This window comes from Venturia canescens, chromosome 8 (genome assembly GCF_019457755.1).
Source record: "Venturia canescens isolate UGA chromosome 8, ASM1945775v1, whole genome shotgun sequence".
In the NCBI taxonomy this organism is placed as follows: domain Eukaryota; kingdom Metazoa; phylum Arthropoda; class Insecta; order Hymenoptera; family Ichneumonidae; genus Venturia; species Venturia canescens.
This window is the reverse complement of record NC_057428.1, coordinates 7551384-7578291: the sequence shown is the minus strand read 5'-3', so window position 1 is coordinate 7578291 and position 26908 is coordinate 7551384. Positions and strand designations below refer to the sequence as shown.

The window sequence follows — 26908 nt, the reverse complement described above, 5'->3', positions numbered from 1 at the left end:
CACCATTAGTGACGACCCTTGATTGACCTGTCCCTGTTTTACCGGCACGTCTGCTTGGAGACTAGGACGTGACGCATCTCGCGGATTACGCTCACCGCCCTCTTTATCTAACCTTTTTTTGATGGATCCTTTTCGACTAACGGTCGCCATTTTTTTCGTCAGGCTCATAGGTTCAGAACCTCGATCGACTCCTGTAATATGATTTGCCATACCTTGAATGTGACGCTTGCCCTTTCGAACAACGATGCGATCTTGATCGTTGAGGCAATTTCGACCGTTTATGAGACCTCGAACTCTCGAACGCCGATTGCGTAAGCCCGACCGTATTTCTTCTAGGCTCCACAATTTTTCCAGAAGTCTGACTATGAGGATTCACCTCACGCAAACTTATAATTTTTGTTACGTATTTAAATGAGACTGTCACGGATCGCACAGAGAGACATAATTGTGTTATGACGCTGGGCGCAGGAGCTTCTGGGGATAGAGTCATGCGGCCAACTGTGGTTGTAAACGAGTTTTAAAATGAAGGAGAATTTGAAAATCCGTGGAGGATCGAGAAACTGCCGTTACCTTTTATTGATCTATTCGGACAAGACGACAAGGCATGATTGGTGCGAGTATGAGAAAAGTCGCGCCTATTTGGAACGAAACTTAGGAAAGTCAATTATTTTGGTGAATAAGGCAATAAATATAGTCGGATTATGGAAAAAAAATGTTAAAAATGTAAACCAATTTGTATTCACTTGCGTGTATATAATTAATACGCAGTGGCTAGTCGTTCGGGTAGCCGGACGAATAATATTCGTCCGGACACGCTTTATCCAATGATTTCCCGCTTTACCCGGACGATTGAGGGTTGCTTATTCGTCCGGACATGCTTTTAGTGTACGAAATATCCGGACGAGTAGCCACAGCCTAATTAATAATCAACAATGATCGATTCAATCTCTTCTATTTTATGATTGCAGAATGGAATCTAAAGAGAAGTGCGAACAAATTATCCAGATGTTCAACGGCAAAGCGTTGCAGGGAGCTAAGGACGCTTTACTAGTGAAATTTGCCGACGGTGGAAACAAGAAAAAGTCACTTTACAAGAGTACAATATGGAGAGAAACCGGCGATGTGAGCCCAATCGCTTTTTTTTATTCTCCCCTCCTCCAAGTTTCCAGTATTTTTTCTTCCGATACAAGTGAATGAACCAGTTTGCGAGGATTAGAAAAGCATAAAATTAACAGATGACTTTGTCGTTTCAGAACATGACATTGAATTATGATCCAAGTGGCGCAGGCCAAAACGGCGTACCGACCGCTCATATGCTACCCACTGCGACGATCGCTCAGTATAGTCGTCATTATGGTCAAGCAGTTCCGGGCTACAGCGTACCAGGAGCACCCTGGGTCACCCCGTATCTCGTGCAGACTGGGCCGCCGCACATGCAACAGGTTGACGTAAGTTTTTTAATAAACCAACATTCTGAATTTTTTTCTTCCCATTCACACAACTAACTGCGAACACGTACGACACACGTTGACATTTTTTTTCTGGTTCAAACTGACGAGTCTTGCACAAAAATCTATATAAACTAAAATTTTCGGATGACGCACACCGAAATAACTATTACGAAAAGTTCATTGAGACGCGAATAATAGCAATAGAGTAGAAAAACATTCCTGATATCAAACCTGAAATACATTGAGCCTATAAACAAATCAATTGATCGAATGAATCCGATATCTGCATGGAATACTTTTTCGTTTTCTGTTTTATGTACCACTCAGATGATGCCAACGGCTGATCCAAGCAATGCACAGTACAGTATGATTCCTCAAATCACCACTCAAATGTCTACTCTACATCTTGGCACTGGTTCCGTAAGTATAACAGAAAAAATTATTTAAACCCGTAATAAAGCTTTACATTATTGAGACACACAGAAGAGTCTTTTATCATAAAAATTATAATTTTCAGTGATGAAAATATGTTTATAAATATATTCATTTAATTAAGGATATACAAGCGCGAGGGCTGTTTTTATATAGCACTCTAATTTTTTTATATCTTACAATCCAAGATTTTTTTTCTATGCCTGCGAAATTTCAAGACCCTTTAAGGGACTGTTTGGTTGAAACATTAACAATCGAAAAGTATAGAAATTAACATGTCACTTATGGCCACGATGACTTACTGGCCCTTTCAACCAACTTCAACTCAAAATTTGATATATTTCTAAATTCAAAAAAAAAGTCAAAGATTAAACCATTACTTATATGAATTGAATCGTGGGGAGTCTAACGGTACATTAAAAAAAGGGGGGTCAACGGCCATCTGAACTAGAAATATTGAGTTGAAGATGACAAATGGTTACAGAATCTTGAAATTTTTCAGGCTCATACGTCACTTGTCATATATATAAACTTCGCAGTTTGGGGTAATTCCGGACCCTCTGCTTTTTTACCTCATTTCGGTTGATTTTTTTCAAATTTCAGATCTCCTAAATATATATGAAAGAAAACACCAAGTAAACATATTGAGTACGTAAATTATAGGCAGTGAACGATGTGAAAACAAATAAAAAAGTGATTTTTGTTTTGAAAAATATGAAGATCTACCATTCGAAGACTGGATGATGTGAATCGAGTGTGAAATGTGGCCTCGCAAAATTGCACAAGTGAAAGTTTTAGTCGGAGATATGTTTGCGATAACAATTCTTAATGCAATCTAGATTTACCCCAAGGGCCATGCGGAATTATCCCAGAGGTTCGAGATAAATCGGAATTTACGGAGAGATGTTTCTTTCAGAAGATCAAGCAATTTTTTTATCTATTTGTTAAAATTTATATCGAACATCGTAAACAAGATATCAAAGAGTATAATACATCGAAAATTTATTTTTTAATTTCAACATATATTTGGTGATCAGTCAATTTACCTTAGGCGGTCGGAATTATCCCAATTTCCCTTACATATCACTGTGTTGACTGATCTAATCCGTCAACTGACTACGTTCAAAGTTGTCAACCGTGTTGCCTTTTCGCAATGTAAATACTATCAAATTATGTGAAAGACTCGGAATGAAATATTTTCTGCAATGATCTCAACTGAAACATTATTTACGATTAAAAAATTAAGATAACGCCTTTCTATTAATATTGTGCTACATAAATAAGACTGTCAACTGACTAGTACGACGCGCATGTACATCCTTTAGAAAATGAATCACGAAAATCTAGAGTCGCGGCAGCGACTCTAAAACAAGTACATTTATGTTATGACGAGTTGCTGCCAGAGAATCTTTACAGGAACGATAGCGTTTCCAATTGTTTTCGAAAATTTTCAAAATTTGTTTCTTTAATAATTAAATAATTATAGTACTTCAGAAAATACTATAATTTGACGTATTTTTTATTTTTTTTTGGACTAACGATTCGAGAGAAAGTCATTCCAGCCATTCAATGTTCAATTTAGCAAATGTGCGAAACCCGATGAGAGCATTGACCATTTTGATTAATTTGATTGTCCAGTACATTGCGGCGAGCCCTCATCCGTATCCTTACACGACGTATCCAGCGCCAGGAATAATTCACACTCTGCCACTCGGAGATTCGGAGCAAACGAGTAACGCAGCATCGCCGGACGACACCTATCAACAGTACCAGGCACAGCAGCCCAAGTAGGCCACAGTTCTATAGGTTAGATTGAGCATAGTGTTTCTTAGTTAACGATCCGGGCTCGGATCTTTGCCAATTTTCGAGCTCCAAAATAGTGGACAATTTTTAAGGAGAAAAACAATATTAAAATAACTCATTTGTTGGAAAATATTGACTATCATCATTCGACTAAAGTGAGAACAAATTTGATATTTTGCAGGTACGACTATGCCGAAGGTTACATAAGTTAGAGAAGGCGTGCCCGTCGTAACGAAGGAATATTTGTCCATCGACGAAATAGAGCAGTGGAGTCAGCGAGAGAAGGAAAAAGAGTGAAAGGCGAGAAAAAGTGAAAAGATTATAGAATATAAAAAAAAAAAAGAAAAAATTGTAAAACAAAAGAAATGATGGAAAGTGCGAATCAACGAGCTAACAATTGAATGCGTGTGCGTGTGTGTGCGTGTCCGTGTGCATGTGTGCGTGTGTGTGTTTCCGTTAGAGAGAAAGAGAGAGAGAGAGAGAGAGAAAGAGAGAGAGAGAGAGAGCGACTAGAAATAAAACAACAGAAGTTTTTAAGAGGATGGATCAGTCGGTACATCGCAACCATGAGTACGAGAGAGATAGCTGCAAATTTCGAAATCGAAATTCTCTGGCACGCTTTGACCGATTAAAAAAAAGGCTCTGTCAGTCGATTTTTGCCATCGTTCTGCGTAAGCTGACAGAGCCTTTTTTAATCGGTCAAACTGTGTCAGAGAATTTCAATTTCGAAAATTCCAAGTGAGGTTAGTCGACTGATCTATACTCTTAATTCTTCCTCGCCGGTTTATAAGACATGTGAAAACCAGAAAAATATGAAGAGAAAATCAATAATGGATCAACGAGATGAAGAGGTGGAACGCGTGAATGGGGGGGGTTATGAAATACAAAAAGAAGGACAAACATTAAAAGAAAGGAGAAGAAAATCAGGAAAGAAACGAGGAATAACGTGAAATTATTGACTTGCCAGCCATCTTTTATACATTTTATCCTTCAAGAGAAGATAGGGTGAAATTAGTTGAATATTTTACAACGAGTAGAGAACGACCTTCAACGTAAATTACGAGAGTTTTTTTAGGGAGAAAAAGAGAGGAGAAGAAAAACGGGCTCGCGAGAGAGTACGAGGACATCATGGACGTCCGCAAATTCGTAGAGAGACGTAAAACAAAATTGAATAAATGGAAGTACGATCAATGTCAAATAAGGCTTGAAATTTTTGTTCAAAGATACTGGGGGCTGAGAAACTGAGAGGGAAGATTTTGACGACATTCGTAAGGCCCGGCCTCGCGGGAACTAATGACGATATGCTTCCAAGATAAATTTAGGTATTACACTTACTAAGACGATGCGACTAAGAGACGGAAGCGTTAAATCGGAACGCTTGAAAGTGTGAATAAATATTTTACCAGAAAGAGCAGATTAAAAGTGAAAAAAAATTATGAAACTTATTATGAAAGTGTGAAGAAGAAGAAGAAAAAGAAGAAGAAGAAAAAGAAGAAAAGAAGAAGAAGAAGAAGAAGAAAAGCGATGTTTTTTTGTGTAAATCAAAAACGAACGCGAGTAAACAATACAACTCAATTACACTTTTCTGCAGAAAACTGCATTCTCCTCGAAGAGGCACTGATTCTTTAGGTGAGATAAAAAATATATTCGCTTCAACGCTTGGGTCCGCGAAGATGGATTTTTTTTTCATGCACTACCCGTACACGTATATTTTGTTTTAAGCTCCAACGAAAATTATTACACGTATATGGGCGCTCCCACGACTCGGACGAAAGTCGTGAATACACCGACATTCGGTGACCGCTACGCTTCCCTCTCTCATCTTCCTCCGTGTCTCTCTTGCTTGCCTCTTCCACATTCACATTTTGATCTTTCGTCCTTTTTCTCTCATAATGACAACCACACACCATCCCCTCTGTTCTGTACATAATGCATTATCAAACAAGAGCGAGAATCTTCTATCCCTATGGCTGATCAATACGAACAATTGGCTCTTTTTTTGTTTTTTCATTTTGCTAATTCTCGTACGTTATCATCGCCTGGGGAATCGAGTTGCTTCGCAAGTTAAAGAATACATTGAAATCGTCTTCGTTTGGCTCCTCGAAAACATCATTCTTGTTGAAGGACAATAGAGTTTAACGTCAAGAAATAGTTACAACGAGATGGATAAATATAAATGTTTCTTTATAGCCGAAACGAAATGGCAAAAAAGGAGAAAGAAAGTCTTGAATTTTAGCTCACGTCGTTATCGATGATTTTCTCTATTTCAGACATTCCTAAAATTAGGAACTGATACGCAATGTTATTTTGTATTTATTTATTTTTTTTCATCCAAATATAACTGACAATGCGATGATCGTGAACTTTTTGCGAACATTAACGTAGAGAAAATAAACAAAAAAATTATTGACCGGATAATGAGCGAGAGAGAGAGAGAGAGAGAATGAGTGAGGAAGGAAAGAGTAAAAACGAGTGAAGAAGATAGAACATAGGGTCGCAGAAAAAACTGTATTTTATGATACAAAAATAGAAAAAAAACAACCCGGAATAAAAGATTTTATTCCGCATGAGGGTTAACTTTCCACGAGTTACATATTGGACGAAATGCAAATCGAATAATACTTGGTGCGGGAAATGCAACTGAAAAAAAAAAATGAATAAAATAAGAAAATAAAAAAGGGAAAAGGCACATTGGTTAACCAGAAGAACAGGCTAGAGTACAGAGAGAGGATAATAAGACATAATGCCAAGTTTCACGAGAAAAAAAAAACAAGTGGAGAAGAAGAAAATGTAGTGTACTCTCTAGAACATTAATTATATATTTATGAGTAGAGTTATCACTACAAATGCAAATCGAAGTATCAGTTTAAATTGTACAGTGAATACAAATATTTTCTTTAGAATTGTGCCTTTTCCGACAGCTCCGCCTGACATCGAAATGTGCTGGGAGATGAGGGAGAAAAGAAGAAGGAGAGGAGGAAAATATTTCGATGTCGGCGTGTGAGTTGTGTGTAACTTGAGCCAAATTTTTATCTTGCAGTTGCAAAAAGGTATTTGAAAAAAAAAATAAAAAGTAGGAAGAAAAAGAAGGAGAAGGATGAGAATTGAAAAGAGTTCTCTTTTTAGCCATTTGTATCAAACACAGTTTTGTAAAATTCGGTTACGTCATTGCATACAAACCGAATTTTGATAGATTTTGTATGTGTAGTTGCCAATAATGGGCTTTTATAAGACGTGATAATAGTTTCCAATCGGTTCAACAAATAGATCGTTATTATTTGTTAAAACTAGGTTTCTCCCTCTTTTTATATATACATTTTTTATTTTTCTTCATTGTCCCCCTCCCCCCTGCGTTTCCAGCGAAATTTGGGACGTATTTTGTATTCCGGAGCGCAATGCGACGCAGGAGCCTGAGAAGCCAGAAAGCGTAAAAAACTAATATTCAAATGAATTTTTTAAACGATTACAGTCGCTATTCTCTACAGGACAGGCAAATTTATCACCCAAAATACGAGGGCATAAAAAAAAAAGAAAGAAACAGCGAAATGATTCATAGTCACGAAATTGTTTATTAAAGACATAGAACGACACAAATCGAATTTCTACGACAAATACAAACAGAACGAGTAAGAAAGAGAATTTGATAACGCTATAATAAGTATAAATTAGTATATTTATATATGAAAAAAAAGCGTTCATCGAAATCGTTCGAGATAATCGAGATCCTGTCACGCGATATGACATTTTAGTCAAAAATCCCCCTTCCCTCTCCTCCCCGGTTCGCAAATCGTCGGAATAACAAGAAAAAGGACCAAGGCGACACGTGAAAACGTCACCGTCTCTTCCATCCTCCTCCGCATACGTATTCCAATTCCGTAAAACTGCGTAGCCCTGATTTGAAAGAAAGAGTAGAGAGAAAGAGAGAGAGAGAGAGAGAGAGGCAAGAGAGATATGGAGCAAGGTGAAATGATTTCTTCAGAGTGATTGTGAGATTATGGAAAAAAAATGGGAAAAAAAAACAATAGCTTTCTACCAAATAAACTCGAGCTCCGTTAAATAACGAGAAACTAAGCGTAAGAGAAATAAAAAAAAATGAAAAGGAGGAGCTCGGTCGACGCGAGCGTGTACGATGGACAGGTAGTTAGGTAGATTTAGAACGAAAACAAACAAAAAAGATGGAATAACGGCGACTTGTAGCTATTATTATAATATTACAATAATAATATACTGTATTATTATAATTAACAATTACTATTATTGAAAGCGTCATCTGAAGTATGAAAGATTTTTACACTGTTGAAACTTGAAGTAAATAATATATTTAGTTTATTTTGGTACATCACAACTTGATGCGACTCGAGAAAGAGGGGAAAATTAAAAAGTGAGAACTAAAGTCAAATCTTGTGGTAGGAACGAAGTTAACGAGACAAAGAAACTACGTACGAGGGAGGAAGAGGGAAAAGAAGAAAAATAAGGAGAACGGTGGGACGAACTATTTTTTAAGAGACCGAATATTATAACTCGAGCCGAAGAGCGAATGTCCGTGCTTTATACATACCTTTGGTGATAAATTTGATGGAGAGTCACCAAAATGGCAAATTCTTTCGCAAACATTTATTCCCACGAGCATTCACAAACGGGAACTAAACAGATCTACAAATGAAGAGGAGGAGGGAGGGAGGGAGCGAGGGAGGGAAGGAAGGAAGAGTGTAAAAAAAGAACAAATCACATGTGATTGATAGTGAATTTTTCAGATTTTACCAAGTAGACATGTACTAAGTTCAAAGAAAGAAAAAAAAAAGTACTATTACCGTGACGACCAAACAGACGTGGCGGCAATCAAGCGCAAATTGTCGAGCCGTTCAGAAATCATCCAAAAGTCAAAGACACAGAGTTGAAGGGAAATCATATATAACGAGAACCAAAAAAAATCGAAAAAATAAGGGAAGTGGGAGGAGGGGGGGGGGGGGGGTGGAGGGGAGAAGACCAAGCGCGTTGAACGACAAAGAAACGGCGCGGTTATATAAATTATTGTACAGTGGTGTGGAGTTGTGAAAAAATGATGAGGTATAGAAGCTGAGGAACGAGAAGACTGCACGCGAAAGAATGGAAAAATGAAAAATATTGGAGTAATTAATAGAATGATGGAAAAGAGAAGAAGCGAGTTACATGAGCATACGAGAAAATGTGAGAAAAAAAACAATGTTGGACAAACATTTGCGTAGCTAGGTAGAGTTGAACTTAAGATTAAGGATTTAGCGAGTACGCTCGACTTAGCAGTCTAACAAAAAAGAGAGAATGAAGCCGAGGCAAGAAAAAGAAAAAAAATTTAAGATTTTAGATCTAAGATTAAATTTAAGTAGATAGACATTAGGCGCGTTAATTAGAATATGACTGCCTCTTCGACAAACCAGAAACAACAATAAAAACATGAAAATCTCATGAAATCCTTGCTCATCCCAACCACGCTGAAGCCACGAACGGGGTGTAAAGAAAAGAATCATTCAAAAAAAAAACAAAAAACAAAAAACCCCCGTACAGTCTACGCACCTCGAACCCGTCAAGACTGACTGGCTATTCGTAATTGAAGATTTTCTATATTGTACACGTGAATAAATGACATTCGGTTTGTAAAGAAAATAAAACAAATCTAACAGTAATTAAATAAAAATCACGTATTTTTAAAATAACACGTTTCCGGTGTGCCAGATGTCATTTCGATTATTATGAAAATTCCGCGTTTTTCCCAACAATTTTCAATACTCGCACGAAAGATCATGCGTATGTATGAGTGTGTGCGTCCATGCGTGCGTGTGTGCTTCCGTGCGTGTGTGTATAAGAGGAAAAAAGAAAACAATTCGGAAACGGACTTGAAACGTTCGATCGTGCATTTAGGTACGTGTACAGGGAAATAAATTGATCGGCAAAGAATACATTATCACGTGCTAATAATATGATGTAATGAAAAAAAAAAAAAAAAAAAAAACAATAGCTAAGTAAAGTTTGCTTGTTGCGCACCGCGGGTCGGGTGTGCTTGGGCTGGTCGGGCAAAAACACACACGCACGCACGCACCCACGCTATCTGAAAAATGCACCCGGATGTTGATTTGAAAAAGTGTACACTGAAGAACGAAGAAAATAAAAGCTCTCGCTATTTCGGAGAAGTGGAACAGCCCTTTTCATGATTTTAAAATTTGAAATAATAGAGACGGAAAAAAATGCTAAACCATAAAAAAAAAAGAAAAGAATGAAAGCCGCGCAAGCTTAACGGAGCTGGAAACATGGAGCAAATGCGCGCGCGCGCGTGCGTGTGTGTGTGTGTATGTGTGGCAGAAAGGGATGAGAAAAACTTTTTTTTTCGAAGCTGTATGGTGAAACATAATTTCGAAATAATTCGTGAGAAATTTAGAAACCGTAGCCACACATTTTTGTAGTTTACAGATGTCGAACAGACATAATAAGTCCGTAGAATAAACTCGTAGTATTTTTTTTCTTTGATGATAAGCTAAGTGATTAAGGAAAGGAGAAGAAGATGATGATGGAGTTGAAGAAAAGAAAAAAAATAAGATGCATTAAGAAAAATAAGGAAATAAACGTAGGGTGGTTTTAAGTATAAACTTTTAAGCGAGCGCAGTTATAAATAGTAAGAGGCGGAAAGGAGCGAGTGAGTGGGTGTGAGAGAAAAAAATGGCTGATGTAATAACGATAGTAATGATAATTGATTATGATGAATTATCGGCTTAAGAAGGCGGCGAACTCCTACATTTGTTTCTACCGAATATTTCTCGTGGAAAGTCACGGAATAATGAGGGCGGAGGGAAAAAATGGGAAAAATCGAAGGAGAGGATGAAAGAGTACGGAATAACTGAAATTCGCCGTCGGCAAAACTCCGACTTGTACAGCCCTTGCGATCGACAAGGTTCTTTATGTCATTGTTTTACTTTGTTGAAGAAAAAAGTATGCCTGCATCCGCGTGACTGAGAAATGAAGAGAACGTGCAGCGAAAGAAAGAAGAGAGCGAGAGCATTAGATTTAATCAATTAGCAAAAAAGGAAAAAAAAACACACGAGAACGGATCGATAATCTCGATGGTTTTTTATTTTTATTTTTCACCATTAGTCTCCTGAAACCCACACCCTTTCGCTTTCTTCCGTTTTTTCTTTCTTTTTTTCACACTCTAATCAATTTCAGCGTCACGCTATCTTGCAACGCAGCATTGCAACTTTTGGCCAATGATGGGCGCGTTGGCGGGAAATATTAATTTGATAAATAATACACCTAACTGCTGCGACAAGACGAAGAAAGAGAAAATAATTTTAAAGACGATAGTTTTACACGTGCGGCATGGACTAAATCAGACGAAAACAAACGCATTTGACGAGACGACGGAATACGCCCGATGTTCTTCTAGACATAGGCTAGTTTTAAATATGAGAATGAAAAAAAAGAAAAGACACGACTGTAGTAGAGAACAAAAAATGAGTTTAGAGAATAAGACGATTATTGTGTAGTTAAGCTAAGAATTCTCAACGGTCGATAGGTGCTCTAACGAAAATATCTAAGAAAAAGTGAGACAACGGAAAAAAGAATAGTAAACAGACGACATGGACGATTGTAGAAAGAGACGATAAAAAATTTAAAAAAAAAAGGAAAAAAAACAGAAAGACAGAAGCTGCATATGACAGAGTTAAAAAAAAAAAAACAAAACAATGGTCAGAATTAGATTTTTCATGAAACTCGAATAAAAACAGGGCATAAGCCACTAAAAAAAGTGCCCTTAGTTTATTTTCCAATTGTTTGAAAAATAAAATAAAAGTAATTTAATAAATGAAAGAATAAAACAAAAATGGGAAGAAAACGGTGTTCTTTATTACAAAATATAAATTTCCTTGTTTGAGATGAGATTTTTTAAAGGCGCGCTCGCGCGCTGGCCAGTTTCGAAGAAATTTTTTAGATAGGATCTTTAAAAGAAAAAACAGGCACATGCGAAAGAAATAGAAAACACACAAGCGTTTATAAGTTGAATATACACTAAGGGAATAATAGTGGACTTGGGCGCGATACTATTCTTGGGATGGACGACTCGAATGCTGGTCAAAAATTCATTGCTACTCCGCCTAACGAGACTCGAACGATGAAAAAAAAACTCGAACGCGTCAGGCCCGAATGTAATAACATGAGAGCGAGAGAGAGAGAGAGAGAGAGAGAAAACAAGAGTGCGTGAGACGAAAATATCACTGTTAATGTAAAACTTGCACACTGCGAGTGCAACAGCTCTGTACGTATTGCGATTCGAGCTTTTTGTACCGGAGCATGCATCAAGAGTAAAAAGAAAAAAAAAACATTAGATAAGAAAAGATACAGAGTCTCAAGAGTTACTTACGACTATGGTTCCGTACAATTGAATAATGAAATAATCAAATTCCTAATTATTATCATCCTTTATTTTTCAATCAAATAAAAGATCTGTTTTTGGGGACATCTTTGTGTTTAACGCGTTTCATCGTATTTTCCATGGTAATTTTTTTGTTCTTCCTCTTCTTCTTCTTCTTCTTCTTCTTCTTTCGTGTCGACAGAGCAGAAGAAAAAAGGTTTTCGAAATCGATCGGATCTGTGCTGGAAAAATAATTGCCGAGACTCGTGATCAGAGCTTATATATTATTTTAAAAATATTTAAAAATTACAGTATCTAACGAGAATATAATTTCAAGGTAACGCGTGCTTCGTCTTGAATATTCTGACGGTGTTGTCGGCTCCACCGGAAACCATGAGCTTGGGATTTGACCAATTGCTACAGAGTACTTTATCCTCGTGACCGGTAAGGTCGTACAGGGGAGCTTTTGGACTGTAATAAACAAGTAAAAAATTGTCATTTTATTCTCGGCTATCGTTGAGATAAATTCGATTATTTTAGGAGAATATCTACCTTCGCGTGTCCCAAAGCTTGACACCGTTGTCGTAAGCTCCGGACATAAAAAGATACTCGTTGGTCGTTGACCATCGCACCGTTTGTACCCACTGGGTGTGGGAGGTAAACGTCGCTTTAACGACGGAACCCTCTGAAAGGATGTAAAACAGATTTTTAAGGAAAATAAATCTTCTCCTTAAATCCGCGTTCTTCAGTATTAACGGACTTGTTTATCAATAATTTGTTTTATTTCTTGATTGAACAATCAAGAGATAAAATAAAATTTGGTTGTGAGAATAAAAATGGCATGGCATTTTGTTGAATTACGCAGTTCAAGAGTCGTTTTATGTTTCGAAAATAGAACTGGAAACTAACTAGAAAATGGGAGTAATCATTTTTGAAACTTATGTTCAATATATCGTCTCGTTGATGAATATACACCGGTCTATACCAAGAACGAAATTCTTCTGTGATGCAATGCGATTATATGTGTTTTCATTGAAAACATATTTCTCATACCTGTGGATCTTGGATCATATAGTCTGATGTGACGGTCCGCGGAACCAGTCACAATTGTGCGTGACAACCGCGAATAATCAAGATCGAAGAAACTCTTGTTTCCGGCTATTTCGTGCTTCATCCCACCCAATTCGGAATCCCAGATTTTCAGAGTGTGATCCCACGAAGATGTTATAATTTCGGCAGTGTCCGACCACGCCACGCCACTTATCGCTTCCTTATGGCCCTTCATTGTTCTCTTTGGAGTCTGAAGAAAGAAGGGCACGACATTTGATAGGGTTCAAAGCCGAAACAACAATTCAATCATAATCCCAGATTATTCAACAAGACTCAAGCTCACTCGTGTTTTTCCGTACTCCGATTTCGATCTTTTCGATGCTGATTCACCATCGTCGTTTTCGTCATAAGTCACTGGAATAAATAATCGCAGAAATTCCATCATATTTGGATTAAAATATTTTTTACTGTTCATTATTCCTTTTTTTATTCGCTCGAACATGTTTATCAATCTTTCTAATTCTGCCTTCATTTTTTATGACTGTTTCTGGCGTTTTTATTTTTTCTTTTCATTCATTAAAAACGTAGCGGAAGCACAAGATACAGATTAATCATAACTAATAATTCAACTCACGCGTTGACCAAATTTTGATCATGGTATCCCAAGAGCCAGTGGCCATTGTTGAACCGTCGTAACTCACACTGACAGCCTCCAAGCTCTGCGAATGTCCTCTACAAATATGTACATGATCAACCGAATTGTTGGCTATGTTCCAATTCCATATGATAGCCGTTTGATCCTGAGACGCACTGACAAATCTCCCAATCTCAAGGTCCATTGATATCCATGCAACTGCTTTTACAGGCGAAGCGTGACCAGGTATTGTAAGATGATGCTTCCCCCTTGCCGTCCAGAGATGTAAAGTATTGTCGTAACAACCCGTAAGAATCCTGCATTGGAGTTTAATCCACCAAAGAATGGATTGAGAATGACAAAATGGATCAACTAAATTTAGATTTACAGACTAAAAAATATCTTGTCCCAATCCTGTAGGACAGGGCTTTCGATCGCTATGAAATCTCGTACCGCAGTAGAGGCAAAAACAAATACTTTAATTCTTGTATTCAACATTTTTGTGTTTTTTCATTCAGAAATTTTCATTCTACCTCTGCAATGTTAATATTTTTGTTTAAAATTTGACAAATACCTATTAATCAAATTGATTGATAATTATTGTAATACAAAAAAAATGCATTTAGCGATTATGCTGGCTTTATTTTACACGCACTAGCTTTTCTTTCAATACTTGGCGTCAAGCCGCTACCGCATTACTTGATATACCATTTTTCACAAACTGCAACAGCGGAAACCCAATCATCGTGTATAAGACAATCTTGTGGTTCAGGCGGTGGATATATTTCAAAATATTCAACGTCAACAACTTCTTCGGTCGACAGTTCTCGTTCGTTGATGTGTTCTAGCAGAGAGGTCCTCAGAAATTCTCTACACACAAGAAAATCAAATTGCGTTCCTTGTGAAATGCCTTTCGACTCTGAAATGAATCAATGCAATACATTAAAAAGCAATGAAAGAGAGAATATATTTGATATATCTATAGAATCAAATTACCTTTTAGCAATTCGTTTACGAGTGAGTTAAGTTCCGTAGAGATAATCGCAGCCGGTACGGAGAGAGGAAAATCTGGTACCGCATAACTGAGAGATTTGAAAATCAACAGAAAAGTATGTACTTTTTTTAACAAAAGCAGATTCAAATAACCTAAAGACCATAATTTTTTATGAATAAAAATATACTCACTGTTGTTGTTTCGTAGTAAAACGTATTTGAATTTGCGATGCATCGCTATCCGCACTTTTCCCTGCCATATTACTAATTATTGTAAGAATTAGAAATATCTTTACAATACAAATAAAATACGAAATTAAGCACAGTAGTGCTGCACACACGAGGCCGGCGACTTCCGCCTCATAACCTCATAGAGAGAGGCGATGATACAAACAGAAATACCATACACTATATATATTATATATATACATCATACTGCAACGAAATCACGAAACTATATATACAGGTTTACTTTACCAACTGAGCGTGAGTATGTATATAAATAATATATATGTACGTACCTTTAGAAACATAACCTTAAAATTTTCAAGACCCGAAAAACTCTGCGTTATTCGTTTTTACAGCTGTTGAAAATTCCGAAAAAACCGAATTTGAAAAACTAACAAAAAGTATACTAAAAATGGAAACCGTTCCCAAAGATTTGCGTAGCTTACGTGCGTGTTTGGTGTGTTCACTGATAAAGGTAACTGAAAAGATGAAAATAATACTTAATGAAGTTTTTAAGCATATTTAGGATCAAAAATATCCCACCGATTCCTTGACGTTAAATTCAATCAAAGCTCTTGGAATTGTATTATTGTTTTTAATCCTTTAATGAATTTTTTTTCGCATGCAATTTTGTTTCTTTAAAGTAACTATCTTCTATATTAGAAATTCAACTCTGCTGAATAATGTATGAGAGTTCGAAATGGAATATACAAATCATTTTCATCATTATAGTTTAATGAGATATTTAAATGTTTGGGAATGCGTCTGGCCATCTCTGAAAATGATCTTGAACAGAGTTTAGAGATTCAAAAAATAATATTCTTCTCCATTTCTGATACGCAATATTGCTTATATCGTTTAAGCCTACATACCTGTAACTGAATTATTAAAATAATTTTTTTTGTTAACTCAGCTTTATATTCTCCTTTAATTGAAACATTTTGAAAAAAAATCTTAACCCTTATGGTAGCGTCAAGTATTTTGTATGTTTGAACGTGTGGCATCACAAGTAACTTTGACCCTTTTTCAATCTATAATTATAGAGAACACTTTTTTATATACTAATTATTGTCGTTATCGGCTAGTTACGAAATATCCAAAATTTGGTTAGTATGTTTCTAAAGATTTTTCCATATTGGGAAAACAATAGTTTGAATGTTATTCATACCAGCTTACAACCTTAGATTACAAAACTTATGGTCACGCCTTGTATGATGTTGAGCAGAGGTCATGGAAATAATCGCAAAGCATTCAGTCGTCTCCATAAACTTAAAAATTTTTATTTTTAGCAACAAATATTTTGGAGCTGTAAAAATAAAATCTTCTCAAATTCCACAATTGATCGCATGACAACCCACAGAATAAATTTTCCAAAATTGTAACAAATATTATTCCAACATAACGTGTGAAAATGTAGAGAAATCTTATTCAGGATAGGTTTGTCATAGTATAATGACTTGTGTTTGGAGGCATTCCACGCCATTTCATCTAAGCCTTGACCCTGACCATTTTTAATTTTTCTCATATTTTTTTTATAAAATAGTATCCTAATGAAAGGCGTATCCACACCAATTTTTAGACCTTTATTTCATCTCTGTCGAGCGTTATAATTTTCGAAAAAATGTGGGTTTTGGAAGTTTTGAAAACCTTTAAACCCTGATAATTCCTGAACTAATTGAGATATCAACAAATATCACCACATCATATTTTTTGTTTTGAAGAGCACTTTCACTTAAAAATATGAAAAAAAATTTTAATATACAAGTCAACGTTTTTTTGCTTCTAAAGTACAAAACATTTTTTTTAAGGTGAACGCCATTTTTTATTTTTTCCAAAAAATTCTCTAAAATAAAGTGATCCATTCTACAACTTTTAAGACTACTGTCATCGTGTGCTTATTTTTCCTTGTATGTTTTTTCGAATTAATAATTTTATTACAGGAATTTCATTATTATAAATCCGATGAATGATTTTAATAAAATTAATATTTTTAATTATGCTCGAATAGATCCAAAATGTAATAGTAAATATATATTAAGAGGGTCATTCCGTGTGGCAGCCGTATTTTTTGGGGTTTTTTTCGCGAGTTCAGGAAGTATCAGAGTTTAAAGGTTTTATAAACTTCCAAAACCCACATTTTTTTGAAAATTATAACTATTTTATATTATATTAATTATAACTAATTTTGAAATTATAATATAGTGGATATTCCTTTCATGGGGTACTATTTTTATAAAAAAAATGAGGAAAATTAAAAATGATCGGGGTCAAGGCCTTAGGTGAAACGGCGTGGAATGTCTCATTGGTAAAAACGTTGTGAAAATTAGTAATTCAGTTGTATTTTCCTATTTACAGACTTTTGATCAATTTGAATTTGACGGCTGCGACAATTGTGACGAGTTTTTACGAATGAAAAACAACAAGGATAACGTGTTTGACTGTACCAGTTCAAATTTTGACGGGTAATTAGAAAAAACAAATCTCTACCGAATCTCGAGAGTTGCAAAATATTATATTGACTCATTAACGATTTTTTAATTCCAAACATAGCATGATCGCAGTGATGAGTCCAGAGGACAGTTGGGTGTGTAAGTGGCAAAGGATAAGTAAGTTCCAGACTTCTCTATTATGTTAATAACTTTTATTAGATTTCAGAATTAACAGATAAAAAACAAAAATATTAATATGACGGCGAAAATTCAAAATTTATTTTACTTCTCCTTTCTAGATCGTTTTTGTAAGGGGGTCTACGCCATATCTGTATCAGGACGATTACCAGCAGGTGTGATTAGAGAAATGAAGAGTAGAGGAATCGTATATAGGCCAAGAGCAGTGGCGTAACTATGCCAATGCAACGAATGCGGTCTTTATTTGAATTATTTTCTGATTTTTTAATTTAAAAATATTTTTTTGAAGAGGGCCCTGATAGAACTGATCAATGTTTTAAAATACTGCAATAAAAAAGTATCCTAAATTTCGGCACATGTTATTTAAACTATATTATCTTTTACTAAAAGATCACGATGATCATACCTATATGTTTTAAAAAATGATGAAAGCTCCACTAAGTTCACCTATTCATCTTTTTCACTAAACTAAGTTCTTTATTGAAAAACCGCACTGAATTTACTAAGGTTACTGGCTGCACTGTTCATACAATGTAGCCAAAGTGAAACGCCAGAATGTTCACTCTATTCTATAATAATCGTAGGGTGATCTTTGATTAAACCTCTGAACAAGAATAGTACAGACAGTCAGCTAATTTTACTGACTGCCTTTTGGCTTATGCCGTATTCTGAATTCTAGATTGTATATGTACATTCTATGGACGATTTACGTGGAGTCTTTGAGTCACAAAGTTAGTTTTTTTTTTACGTGCTCAACTTTTTATCACTTGGGATTTGGGACGTTATTCCTCGGATGAAACGGTGATTTCACAATTCACATGAGTGGTGAGAAAGTATGCGATTATTTTATTGTGGTAACTTATTTCAGATTCTCTATAAAAAAAAAGTGTTTTCTATTGAGCGAGTATTTTTTTTTTGCTTACGTTTGTGTACGAGCATGCCGGTCCGATAATAGGAACCACGCATCGCGATAAAGATCGGAAAGATTCCTGGTAGTTTTAGAAAACTAACTCAGTAAATTATTTGAGACAAGTAAAGATTTCGTAGTTATAGATTCTGAAAGGTTCAACGCCTAATTTTTGTAAACTCGCCAACATAAAAACAGGGATTTTAACGCGGAGAAAAGAAATTGAGTGGCGCGGCAAAGAGAAAAAGACAAAGGAAATTAGTGGAAGCTTCAGAAATATCGTTATCGAAAATCCCGAAAATAACGACTTTTTCGCAAACAAGAGTACAGGTGCGTCTGATACTGATAATGCGGTAAGAGTATTGCCTATGCCATCAGAAGCTGATGGAACAACCGTGAGTCCAAGTGTAACATCAAGTGCCAGTGCTTCGATATTACAAAAGGATCATACAAATGTAAGTACAGTAAGCCTTGAACAGCACACACATGAATATAAATCGGATGCAATGGTAAGCTCTATTGATCCTGGTTCCAAACACGACATGATAAGTCTCATAAGTTTAATTCACAAAGAACATCCAAGTGATATAGCTTACTATCCGACAACAATAACAGCGGATATGAGGACATTTGTTCTCAACCACGGCTCTTACAGACCGAGAGGTCCGTTTCCAAAAAATGAGGAAAATCGTTGTTTTTCAAATTCGTAGTATACCACGGTGAACAAATCCGATCTTGAAATGGAACAGTCGTGACTCCGCTACTCCAAAGTTAGATATGGTTTACTGTAAAGCTTGTCGTTGTTTTCGCAAGCACGTAAAAAATCGGGGTGGATACATAAATTAATGACTGGCAGAACTTACCACAAAAAAATCAAAGATCGCAGAGGAAATTCATCTCACACGGAAGCTTGTTACGCGAAAGAAATTTGCTTGTCAAAAGAAAATCTGGATCAAAATCTACAAGAACAGATCCGGAAAGAAAAAAGCTTCTGGTGCAAAGTTTTGGAGCGTATCATAATAATAACACTAAAATTAGCTAAGAATACGGTGGCGTTTCGAGGACAAGGCAAAAACCTCAAGGGAACCTATATCGTCAAATATCTCAGTCCTCAAATTCAGAACGAAATAATAGTGTTTAAGTGATCATCTGAAACGAGAACTGCTCGCGGAAATAAACTCAGCTCCGTTTTTCTCAATGAATGCGGATACGACTCAAGATATTTCGAAAAAAGATCAGCTCGTGGGCATAATTAAGGACGATGTGATCGATAAAAAGCCAAGAAAACTCGAGTTCAAAGAAACATTTCTAGGATTCATCCATTTAACAGGTCAATCAGCTACTGAAATTACTTGAATTTTCTGCAAGATATTGAAAGAAAACGGTTTGGATCTCTCGAAGTGTCGAGGACAAGAATACAATTGTGCGAGCGTGATAAGAGGTGTTTATTCCGGGGTACAAGATCAAATAAATGGCAGAACTTGTAATCAATAAATTCAATTACATGAGTCCGAGTTTCTCTAAAATCTACTCGTTGTTGCTTCTCTTTTTGACGATTCCAGTCACCATTGCATCCGCGAAATGGCTTTCGCAATTAGCGCTACTGAGCATCGAGGCAGAAAAAGCGGAAACGATGGATGTCTCGAAACTCATTGACGATTTTGCGCGCGCAAAATCGTGAAAGAAAACATTTTATTAAATAAGCCACGCAATTGTCGCGACTGCATGTTATATGTAAATTTTTTTTTTTTGCATTGGGGCCCGAAAAGGCAAGTTACGCCATTGGCCAAGAAATACGAACCAACGATAAAAGCTATAAGTTTTTTTTATTTTAAGAACTGTGTTTTCACGAATTTTTACGTTAGTTGACGATATAAATAATAATATTGGGGATAGAAAGAAGTCGAATAACGAACGTGGGTGAATGACGCTGAAATGTGGTGGACAATAAATTGGACAGTTACATGTGACGTTCTATCGTAAACAAATGAAAATGAAGGAGAGACAATGATTGAGGGAGAGAATACAATCGCAAATTGTGCGCTAAGAAATGAATAATTGTTGTTCGATCAGCAATCAGATCTGACTGTTACCTGCCGAGGCAATTGGCACTGAATGCAATAGAAGAGATGAAGAAGGAGGATATCGCAATGTCGGTAAATTGTGGTTCACACAATTTAGCCATAAGTTGGCACAGGTGACATGATAATTGTTGTCATTGTAGACGATTCTTCCGCTAGTAACGACTGTTAGACAGAGGGCACAACAAGTTGAACTCTCGTTCTGATGCAACGGCCATACCGGTAACTCTGTAACGATCTAAATGAAATTCGATTAAACGATTAAATTTCAAACTGTGCGAAATCAAAGTGCTATTTAATCGCTCCCAGATCATCCAATGAGAAAATAAAAAAAAAATGCGATTGTTGTTCTTAAAAAATTTACATAAAACTTTCCAACAAAATAATAACGAGCGAAATTAAAAAATTAAATTGTATCTCCAATTGGTGAATATTATGGATGGGATATTTCTCGACAATCGCGAAATACATACTGGAATATTGGCGTAAAATGGTTCCATTTCGGCCCAAATTTTATCAATGTCCATAAGAATATCATCGAAACCCATTATATTGATATTCATCTCCTTGTGGGAAAAATTGACTCTCCTACAAACTGCCGCTACTTCCGCTAAATCTGTCGATTACATATGTTACAATTTTTATCGGATAAAACGACCGAACTACCACATAAATTTTGATATCAAGTTGTACTCACTGCAGAGGAAATTGTAACCGTGAGCCGAAGTCAGCACTTCGTGAAGCACAACTTCCGAAGTTATACCGCTAAAAACATTAGCTGTGGTTTGTAAAAGGAGAACGCAACTCTCCATATACTGTTTCCATTCCGAATAAATCAGCTAATAAATCAAAGTGGGATAAAATTAGAAGCTGCTTCTTTTCTTTCGAATTTTGTTAAAGTTATATGCGAATAATAACGAACCTGATGCATGTCCTCCACTTGGTGTTGCTGCTGCTCGTCATCTATGCATGGAGATAAAAATGACTTGAGGTCGAGACTTGGTACGGAATTCGACCTCGTGATTATAGCTTCGTTCGATCCATTCACTAGTTCAATGCTATTTACCGATATCGTATCTTCTTTTGATGTTATTTTTTCTGTAAGACAATATAAAGCGATGTAATATTATAAATTCCTGATCAACTGATCAAGAAATAATAAAACACTGATCAACAGAAAATCAGTTTCTTGTAAATCATTTCGAATAGTTGACGCACCTGCTTTAACGGTTGCCTCATTCTTCTCTTCCGTGAAGTAAACATCCCGATTGGGTTCGATATCAAGACTGCCAAAAATTTGCCTGATCGCTTCTGAATCGGGGGGAGTCTCGCTCTGTTTTTTAACTCCGTTGGTCGTCTTGAATCGTTCGAAATCGATAGAAAAATCGCTGGTATTGTACGGGCTGGACGTCGACGAGGCACTCATTGGTAAATTCAGGGAGGAAAAGACCTCTATGTCCGGTTCAGGTTGTTCAGCTGATACGAAATCACCAAAATCGTCCGACTGAGAGAGAGTGCCCGTGGCACCGTTTGGTTCAATGACAACACTCGATCTTGACGATTCCACGAGATTAGGCTTTTCAACAAGAACTCTTAGAGCACTGTATTTATCCTCTACTTGATGATTCATGAGATCCTGCGCCAAATTAGCAGATTCTCTAGGAGGTGCTGAGAGTCCGGTCTTACCAGGAATCGATCTCGTTGAGATAGACGGCGTCTCAATTTTAACAACGGGAGCACTGTCTTGCAGTTCGCTCGTCAATCTGAGAGGATCATTGTTTCTGATAGCAGTGTCCTTCAAAATCACCGTCTTAGCTTGATTCTTGAGGGCACATTTAGAAAAAATATCTCCCAATCGCTCAATGTTTGGAAGCAATTCTCTACTAACAGGAGTGAAAATCATTTTTTCAGGTGCCAAATGAATACTTCTTGATCCGCTATTAGTTTTATTTGTGCTGGAATACCCAGTGGACAGAACTCTCTTTGGTTTTTCGCTCAACTTTTTCACTCCCAGATTATGATTGGCAAGCCGGCTGCCAATTGCCGAGCCTTGTTTGGAATCCCACATAGGTATACTTTGGGGTGCTTGTTGGGAGGGTGCCGCGCTTTGAAAATCTGAGAATTCATCATTCATATCGCTTGATGAACAGGCCTGAGTGATTATAGTTTTTCCATCCAATTGAGATGTTGTAGCCGCCTTTCTTGATTCTAAAGTTACTTCTGTCATGGGGGATGGTAGCCTTGAGATTTGAGTATTGGAATCAGATTGAATTTCTCCAGGATCAGAAAGATTGGGCACAATACCAGGGATTGATATTGTTCCGCATGAGGCTATACTAGATCTATGCACGGATCTTCCTTGAACCTCATGCTTTGTCGCACAATCATCACGTCGTTGGAGTGCATCTTGGTTAGATGCAACAAGTGTTGGCGGCAGGGACAAGGTTGTATGAATCAGAGATAAATTAAGTCTCGGCTCTGGTGGACCCGGCAGCAGATGCAACACTTGTAAATTTGTAAATGGATAAGATGTTTGAGCTACAGCTATCAACGCCAATACCACATAAAGCTCTTGTTCTGTCAATTTTCCAGCATACTTCTGGTTTGCCAAACCCCAAATGTAACCCAAGACTTCAGTTGGTAATTGACTCGTTAACAACAATGGAAATACTTTTTTGGTATCGACCAAGAGTTCGGTTTGACTGGCGCCCAGATGAGGCCCCTCTTCTTTCACACATTCCCAAATACGCCTGTACAGTGTGGGCAAAACATTGGAATTAGACCACAGCCAACTGGGTAGTTGTGAGACTCTTTTATTCGCGACTCCACGAGTTTTATTCATTTTTCTATCGTCTTCTACTTTTGTCAAAATTTCGTATTTTCCTTTCCTTTGTTTGTCCACACCCGACTATCAAATCGTGATCATATTTTAATTAAAATCCTCCCACAAACAGAAGTGACACTCCGAAAAAATTTACCCGACCGTTCCCGTCGTACTTTAATTGACGTTTTTTCACGCACACTCAGTGTATGACCCGAATGCGTTTACACGTTTCGCTTCCGTAATTTGCGCAAATGAAAAATGTCAAAATATTCTCATAATTTTTCGGTAATGACATTTTTGATGGAGCAGCAGCTTCGTGCATGCGAACTGCAAACTGCGACGAGCAGACGATTTTTTCCTCTTTGTCCGTTTCAGGTCCGTCTGTCCCGTCGTCTGTCCACTCGTTGATTATCCATTATCAAGAGACTTTCTATATATGAAAATAGTTCTTGAGATCTACATAGGCCGTGTACCGATATTGACTGTGAGTGAGACTGTACCTATACCAAAGCACGTAGTCACAGTACACAGTACTCACAGACGCACCCCCCGGACCTCCCTGCCCCGGACCGTGACCAGTTTAGGTCTTTGGTACACGCGATTATAGCGATGAGCGACGAGCGATAACCAATGAGAGCTGTGATTTTCCGGCAGTCGTCCGGATAAATCTAAATTGATAAAATAGATAGAACCGAATTTAAATTAAGATTAACGTTAAAGAAAACGGGCATTTATTTTTTATACACCTTAATTGTGTTTTTACAAGGGGACTTGAGAAATTCACACGTGACCCAATAATAACATATGAGACCCCCTGTCACCGAGGGCGGGTTGTTCCAACTTTTAGGTAGCTTATCTGGCGAGTAAAAGCATTGACTTATAGACCTTTAACTGTCAGATAGGCTTACCTAGAAGTTGGAACAACCCGCCCTGAGACCCCCGAGACTGCATTTTTCGAAGTATCGACGATGTGATGGTTACCGATACAACGACGGAGGCGACAGAGCTTCTCTTATCGAAATAAACCTAATCGATCTCCCCCCACTCTCGAGAAATTCTTTCCCATCGAGTTTCTTCTCTTCCTCAATTTTGGTTCTCCCTACGCGCAGAGATCGGCAAAAAAAAATTTTCATTTTTCATTTTTAAATTGGTCAAAAATGCACATTGTAAAAATGATTATTATCAATTGATTAAAAATCATTAATTATTACAAATTACATTGTCAATTGACCAACCAATTTCTAATTAATGGAGAAGATATTGTCAATTGACCGACCAATTTCCAATTGATAGAGGAGATACTGTATATTGAAAATTTTTCAATTGATCCAAAATGTTCTGTCAATTAACCATATAAAATTCAAGTTTAGAAAAATTTTTGGCCAATTGGTGGATCATCCATTGGCGATCCGGGCGATACCAGCGCCTGATTTACGCATACATAGAATGCGATACGTCCGTGAACATCTTCTTCGACGCTTAGGTCGACGGCTCGATGGTTTTCTATATCTAGGTCGACGGATCCATGGTTTTGGATGTCTAGGGCGACGGCTCCATGGTTTTCGATGTCTAGGGCTACGGCTCCATTATTTTCGATGTCTAGGGGGACGGCGCCATGGTTTTCGATGTCTAGGTCGACGGATCCATGGTTTTTCGGTGTCTGAGTATATTTCTTCGTGGTTTTCGATGTCTAGGTCGACGACTCCATGGTTTTCGATGCTAGGTCGACGACTCCATGGTATTCGATGTCTAGGTCGACGGATCTCATGGTTTTCGATGTCTAGGTCGACGACTCCATGGTTTTCGGTGTCTTGGCATAGTTCTCCATAGTTTTTGCCGTTTAGGTCTATTTATCCATGGTTTGCGATGTTTAGGTCGACGACTCCATGGTTTTCGATCTCTAGGTCGGCGACTCCATGGCTTTCGATGTCTTGGCATAGTTCTCTCCATAGTTTTTGCTGTTTAGGTCTATTTATCTATGCTTAGCGATGTCTAGGCATATTTATCCATGGTTTTCGATGGAAAAGTATACCTAGACATCGAAAACCATGGAGCCGTCGACCTAGACATCGAAAACCATGGCGCCGTCGACCTAGACATCGAAAACCATGGCGCCGTCGACCTAGACATCGAAAACCATCGAGCCGTCAACCTAAGCGTCGAAGAAGATACTCACGGACGTATCGTATTCTATGTATGCGTAAATCAGGCGCTGGTATCGCCCGGATTTCCAATGGACGATCCACCGATTGGCCAAAAAATTTTCTAGAATTAGATATTATATGGTCGATTGACAGAACATTTTGTATCAATTGAAAAATTTTCAATTGGCAAAATCTTCTCCATCAGTTGGAAATTGGTTGGTCAATTGACAATATCCCCTCCATCAATTGGAAATTTTTCATCAATTGGTAATATCTCTTCCATCAATTTAAAAATGAATCGTCATTTGGCAATAAAGTTTCTATCAATTTCCAATTATTTGGTCAATTGATAATGTAATTTGAAATAATTACTGATTTTTAATCAATTGACAATAATTATCAAAATTAGTGGCAAAAAAATTATTGATGCCGATCTCTCCTTACGCGAGCGTGACGAAACGAACGACTTCCTCTCCTCTTGTCCTCCGTCTAACCGTCAACACCAAAATTTTCACGAGCTGTTAGATCTTTTAGAAGATGGATCAGTCGGTGTAACCTCACTTGGAATTTTCGAAATCGAAATTCTTTGACACAGTTTGACCGATTAAAAAAAGGCTCTGTCAGCCTACGCAGGACGATGGCAAAAATCGACTGACAGAGCCTTTTTTTAATTGGTCAAATTGTGTGTCAAAGAATTTCGATTTCAAAATTTGTAGCTATCTCTCGCACTCACGGTTGCGATATACCGACTGATCCATCCTCTTAATTTCATCAATATATTTAATAAACATAGCTTTATCTACATTCGTAATAATTTGTGGGCGTTCTTATTTATTCGATCCCTCATTCATTTCCCACAACTAAAAAACATTCACTGCGATATTGTGCTTACAGAACTATACATTGCTGTTATTTCAACTAGTGACTTTCGGCTGACCGGACACCTGACCGGACAAAGTGGAAACGCCATTTTCGGCCAATCTTCACCCAACCCTCCTTGATCCTACCCTTTTAAAATTTCGAAATATCACCGTTTGACATGGTACTACATTTCGGTTATTTGCCATATTGAACCCCACCCGATCTAGAGTCGCGGCAGCGACTCTGAGACAAGTACATTTATATATATGACGAGTTGCTGCCAGAGACTCCTTACCGGAGCGATAGCGTTTTATCCCATACCATGATAAAAATCTTGCTAATTTATTTATTTTTTTTTTTGGCGAAAAAACTTTTTAGGCGAAATTTTCAGTCAATCCTTGAATACTGTTTTTTTTTTATTATTATATAAATTAAATAAATTCTGGCGTGGCCATGCATTTTAAGGAGGAACATCAGCTTCACGTAAAGTGAGGTTACG

The 26908-nt window shown here is 37.2% G+C and overlaps 4 protein-coding genes across 16 annotated transcripts in view; 2 read left to right on the top strand and 2 right to left on the bottom strand.

The window, feature by feature from the left end:
* Nucleotides 1–12165, top strand: part of LOC122415109 (protein alan shepard) — a 60885-nt gene extending 48720 nt beyond the window's left edge. For 7 of the 8 annotated variants that reach the window (XM_043426971.1, XM_043426967.1, XM_043426974.1 and 4 more), the window contains exons 7-11: nt 969–1122; nt 1254–1448; nt 1779–1871; nt 3522–3670; nt 3868–12165. In XM_043426971.1, the coding sequence (XP_043282906.1) occupies nt 969–1122; nt 1254–1448; nt 1779–1871; nt 3522–3670; nt 3868–3898 (622 nt within the window). In that variant the 3' untranslated portion in view covers nt 3899–12165. Of the gene's footprint in view, nt 1–968; nt 1123–1253; nt 1449–1778; nt 1872–3521; nt 3690–3867 lie in introns of all 8 variants that reach the window. The other variant, XM_043426970.1, reaches the window with a different exon arrangement.
* Nucleotides 12109–15136, bottom strand: LOC122415110 (ribosome biogenesis protein WDR12 homolog). Of its 5 annotated transcripts, none has more exons than XM_043426977.1 (9): nt 14930–15136; nt 14741–14826; nt 14453–14663; nt 13745–14061; nt 13454–13524; nt 13114–13360; nt 12613–12745; nt 12371–12531; nt 12109–12302 (listed from the first exon to the last, which is right to left on the bottom strand). In XM_043426977.1, the coding sequence occupies exons 1-8, from the start codon at nt 14995–14997 to the stop codon at nt 12393–12395; spliced, it is 1272 nt and encodes a 423-aa protein (XP_043282912.1). In that variant the 5' UTR covers nt 14998–15136; the 3' UTR covers nt 12109–12302; nt 12371–12392. The 5 variants fall into 5 exon arrangements, with proteins under 5 accessions (XP_043282912.1, XP_043282913.1, XP_043282911.1 ...); XM_043426978.1 differs by having other exon boundaries at nt 12109–12297; XM_043426976.1 differs by having other exon boundaries at nt 12381–12531.
* Nucleotides 15137–15259: 123 nt separating this feature from the next.
* spt4 (Transcription elongation factor subunit spt4) lies at nt 15260–17939 on the top strand. The gene is made up of 4 exons (XM_043426981.1): nt 15260–15440; nt 17321–17427; nt 17516–17571; nt 17694–17939. Exons 1-4 carry the CDS (start codon nt 15378–15380, stop codon nt 17804–17806), a joined length of 339 nt encoding a protein of 112 aa, XP_043282916.1. The 5' UTR covers nt 15260–15377; the 3' UTR covers nt 17807–17939.
* Nucleotides 17940–19926: 1987 nt separating this feature from the next.
* On the bottom strand, nt 19927–24007 carry LOC122415107 (synergin gamma-like). 2 transcript variants are annotated; one of them, XM_043426965.1, is made up of 6 exons: nt 23905–24007; nt 21799–23834; nt 21503–21678; nt 21278–21419; nt 21054–21196; nt 19927–20818 (listed from the first exon to the last, which is right to left on the bottom strand). In XM_043426965.1, the coding sequence occupies exons 2-6, from the start codon at nt 23420–23422 to the stop codon at nt 20576–20578; spliced, it is 2328 nt and encodes a 775-aa protein (XP_043282900.1). In that variant the 5' UTR covers nt 23423–23834; nt 23905–24007; the 3' UTR covers nt 19927–20575. The 2 variants fall into 2 exon arrangements, with proteins under 2 accessions (XP_043282900.1, XP_043282899.1); XM_043426964.1 differs by having other exon boundaries at nt 21799–23931.
* Nucleotides 24008–26908: the final 2901 nt, after the last annotated feature.

What these genes read in the sequence shown, in the direction of transcription:
- LOC122415107 (XM_043426965.1), bottom strand. Translation starts at nt 23,422, where the DNA reads ATGAATAAAACTCGTGGAGTCGCGAATAAAAGAGTCTCACAACTACCC. An exon ending in TGAGGCAACCGTTAAAGCAG is followed by an intron (nt 21,679 to 21,798) that starts GTGCGTCAACTA and finishes ATTGTCTTACAG; the next exon opens with AAAAAATAACATCAAAAGAA. An exon ending in CATTTTACGCCAATATTCCA is followed by an intron (nt 20,819 to 21,053) that starts GTATGTATTTCG and finishes AATTTCATTTAG; the next exon opens with ATCGTTACAGAGTTACCGGT.
- spt4 (XM_043426981.1), top strand. Translation starts at nt 15,378, where the DNA reads ATGGAAACCGTTCCCAAAGATTTGCGTAGCTTACGTGCGTGTTTGGTG. An exon ending in ACCAGTTCAAATTTTGACGG is followed by an intron (nt 17,428 to 17,515) that starts GTAATTAGAAAA and finishes TTCCAAACATAG; the next exon opens with CATGATCGCAGTGATGAGTC. An exon ending in GTGTAAGTGGCAAAGGATAA is followed by an intron (nt 17,572 to 17,693) that starts GTAAGTTCCAGA and finishes TCTCCTTTCTAG; the next exon opens with ATCGTTTTTGTAAGGGGGTC.
- LOC122415110 (XM_043426975.1), bottom strand. Translation starts at nt 14,997, where the DNA reads ATGGCAGGGAAAAGTGCGGATAGCGATGCATCGCAAATTCAAATACGT. An exon ending in GATCAAAATTTGGTCAACGC is followed by an intron (nt 13,525 to 13,744) that starts GTGAGTTGAATT and finishes TATTTATTCCAG; the next exon opens with TGACTTATGACGAAAACGAC. An exon ending in ATATGATCCAAGATCCACAG is followed by an intron (nt 12,746 to 13,113) that starts GTATGAGAAATA and finishes ACATCCTTTCAG; the next exon opens with AGGGTTCCGTCGTTAAAGCG.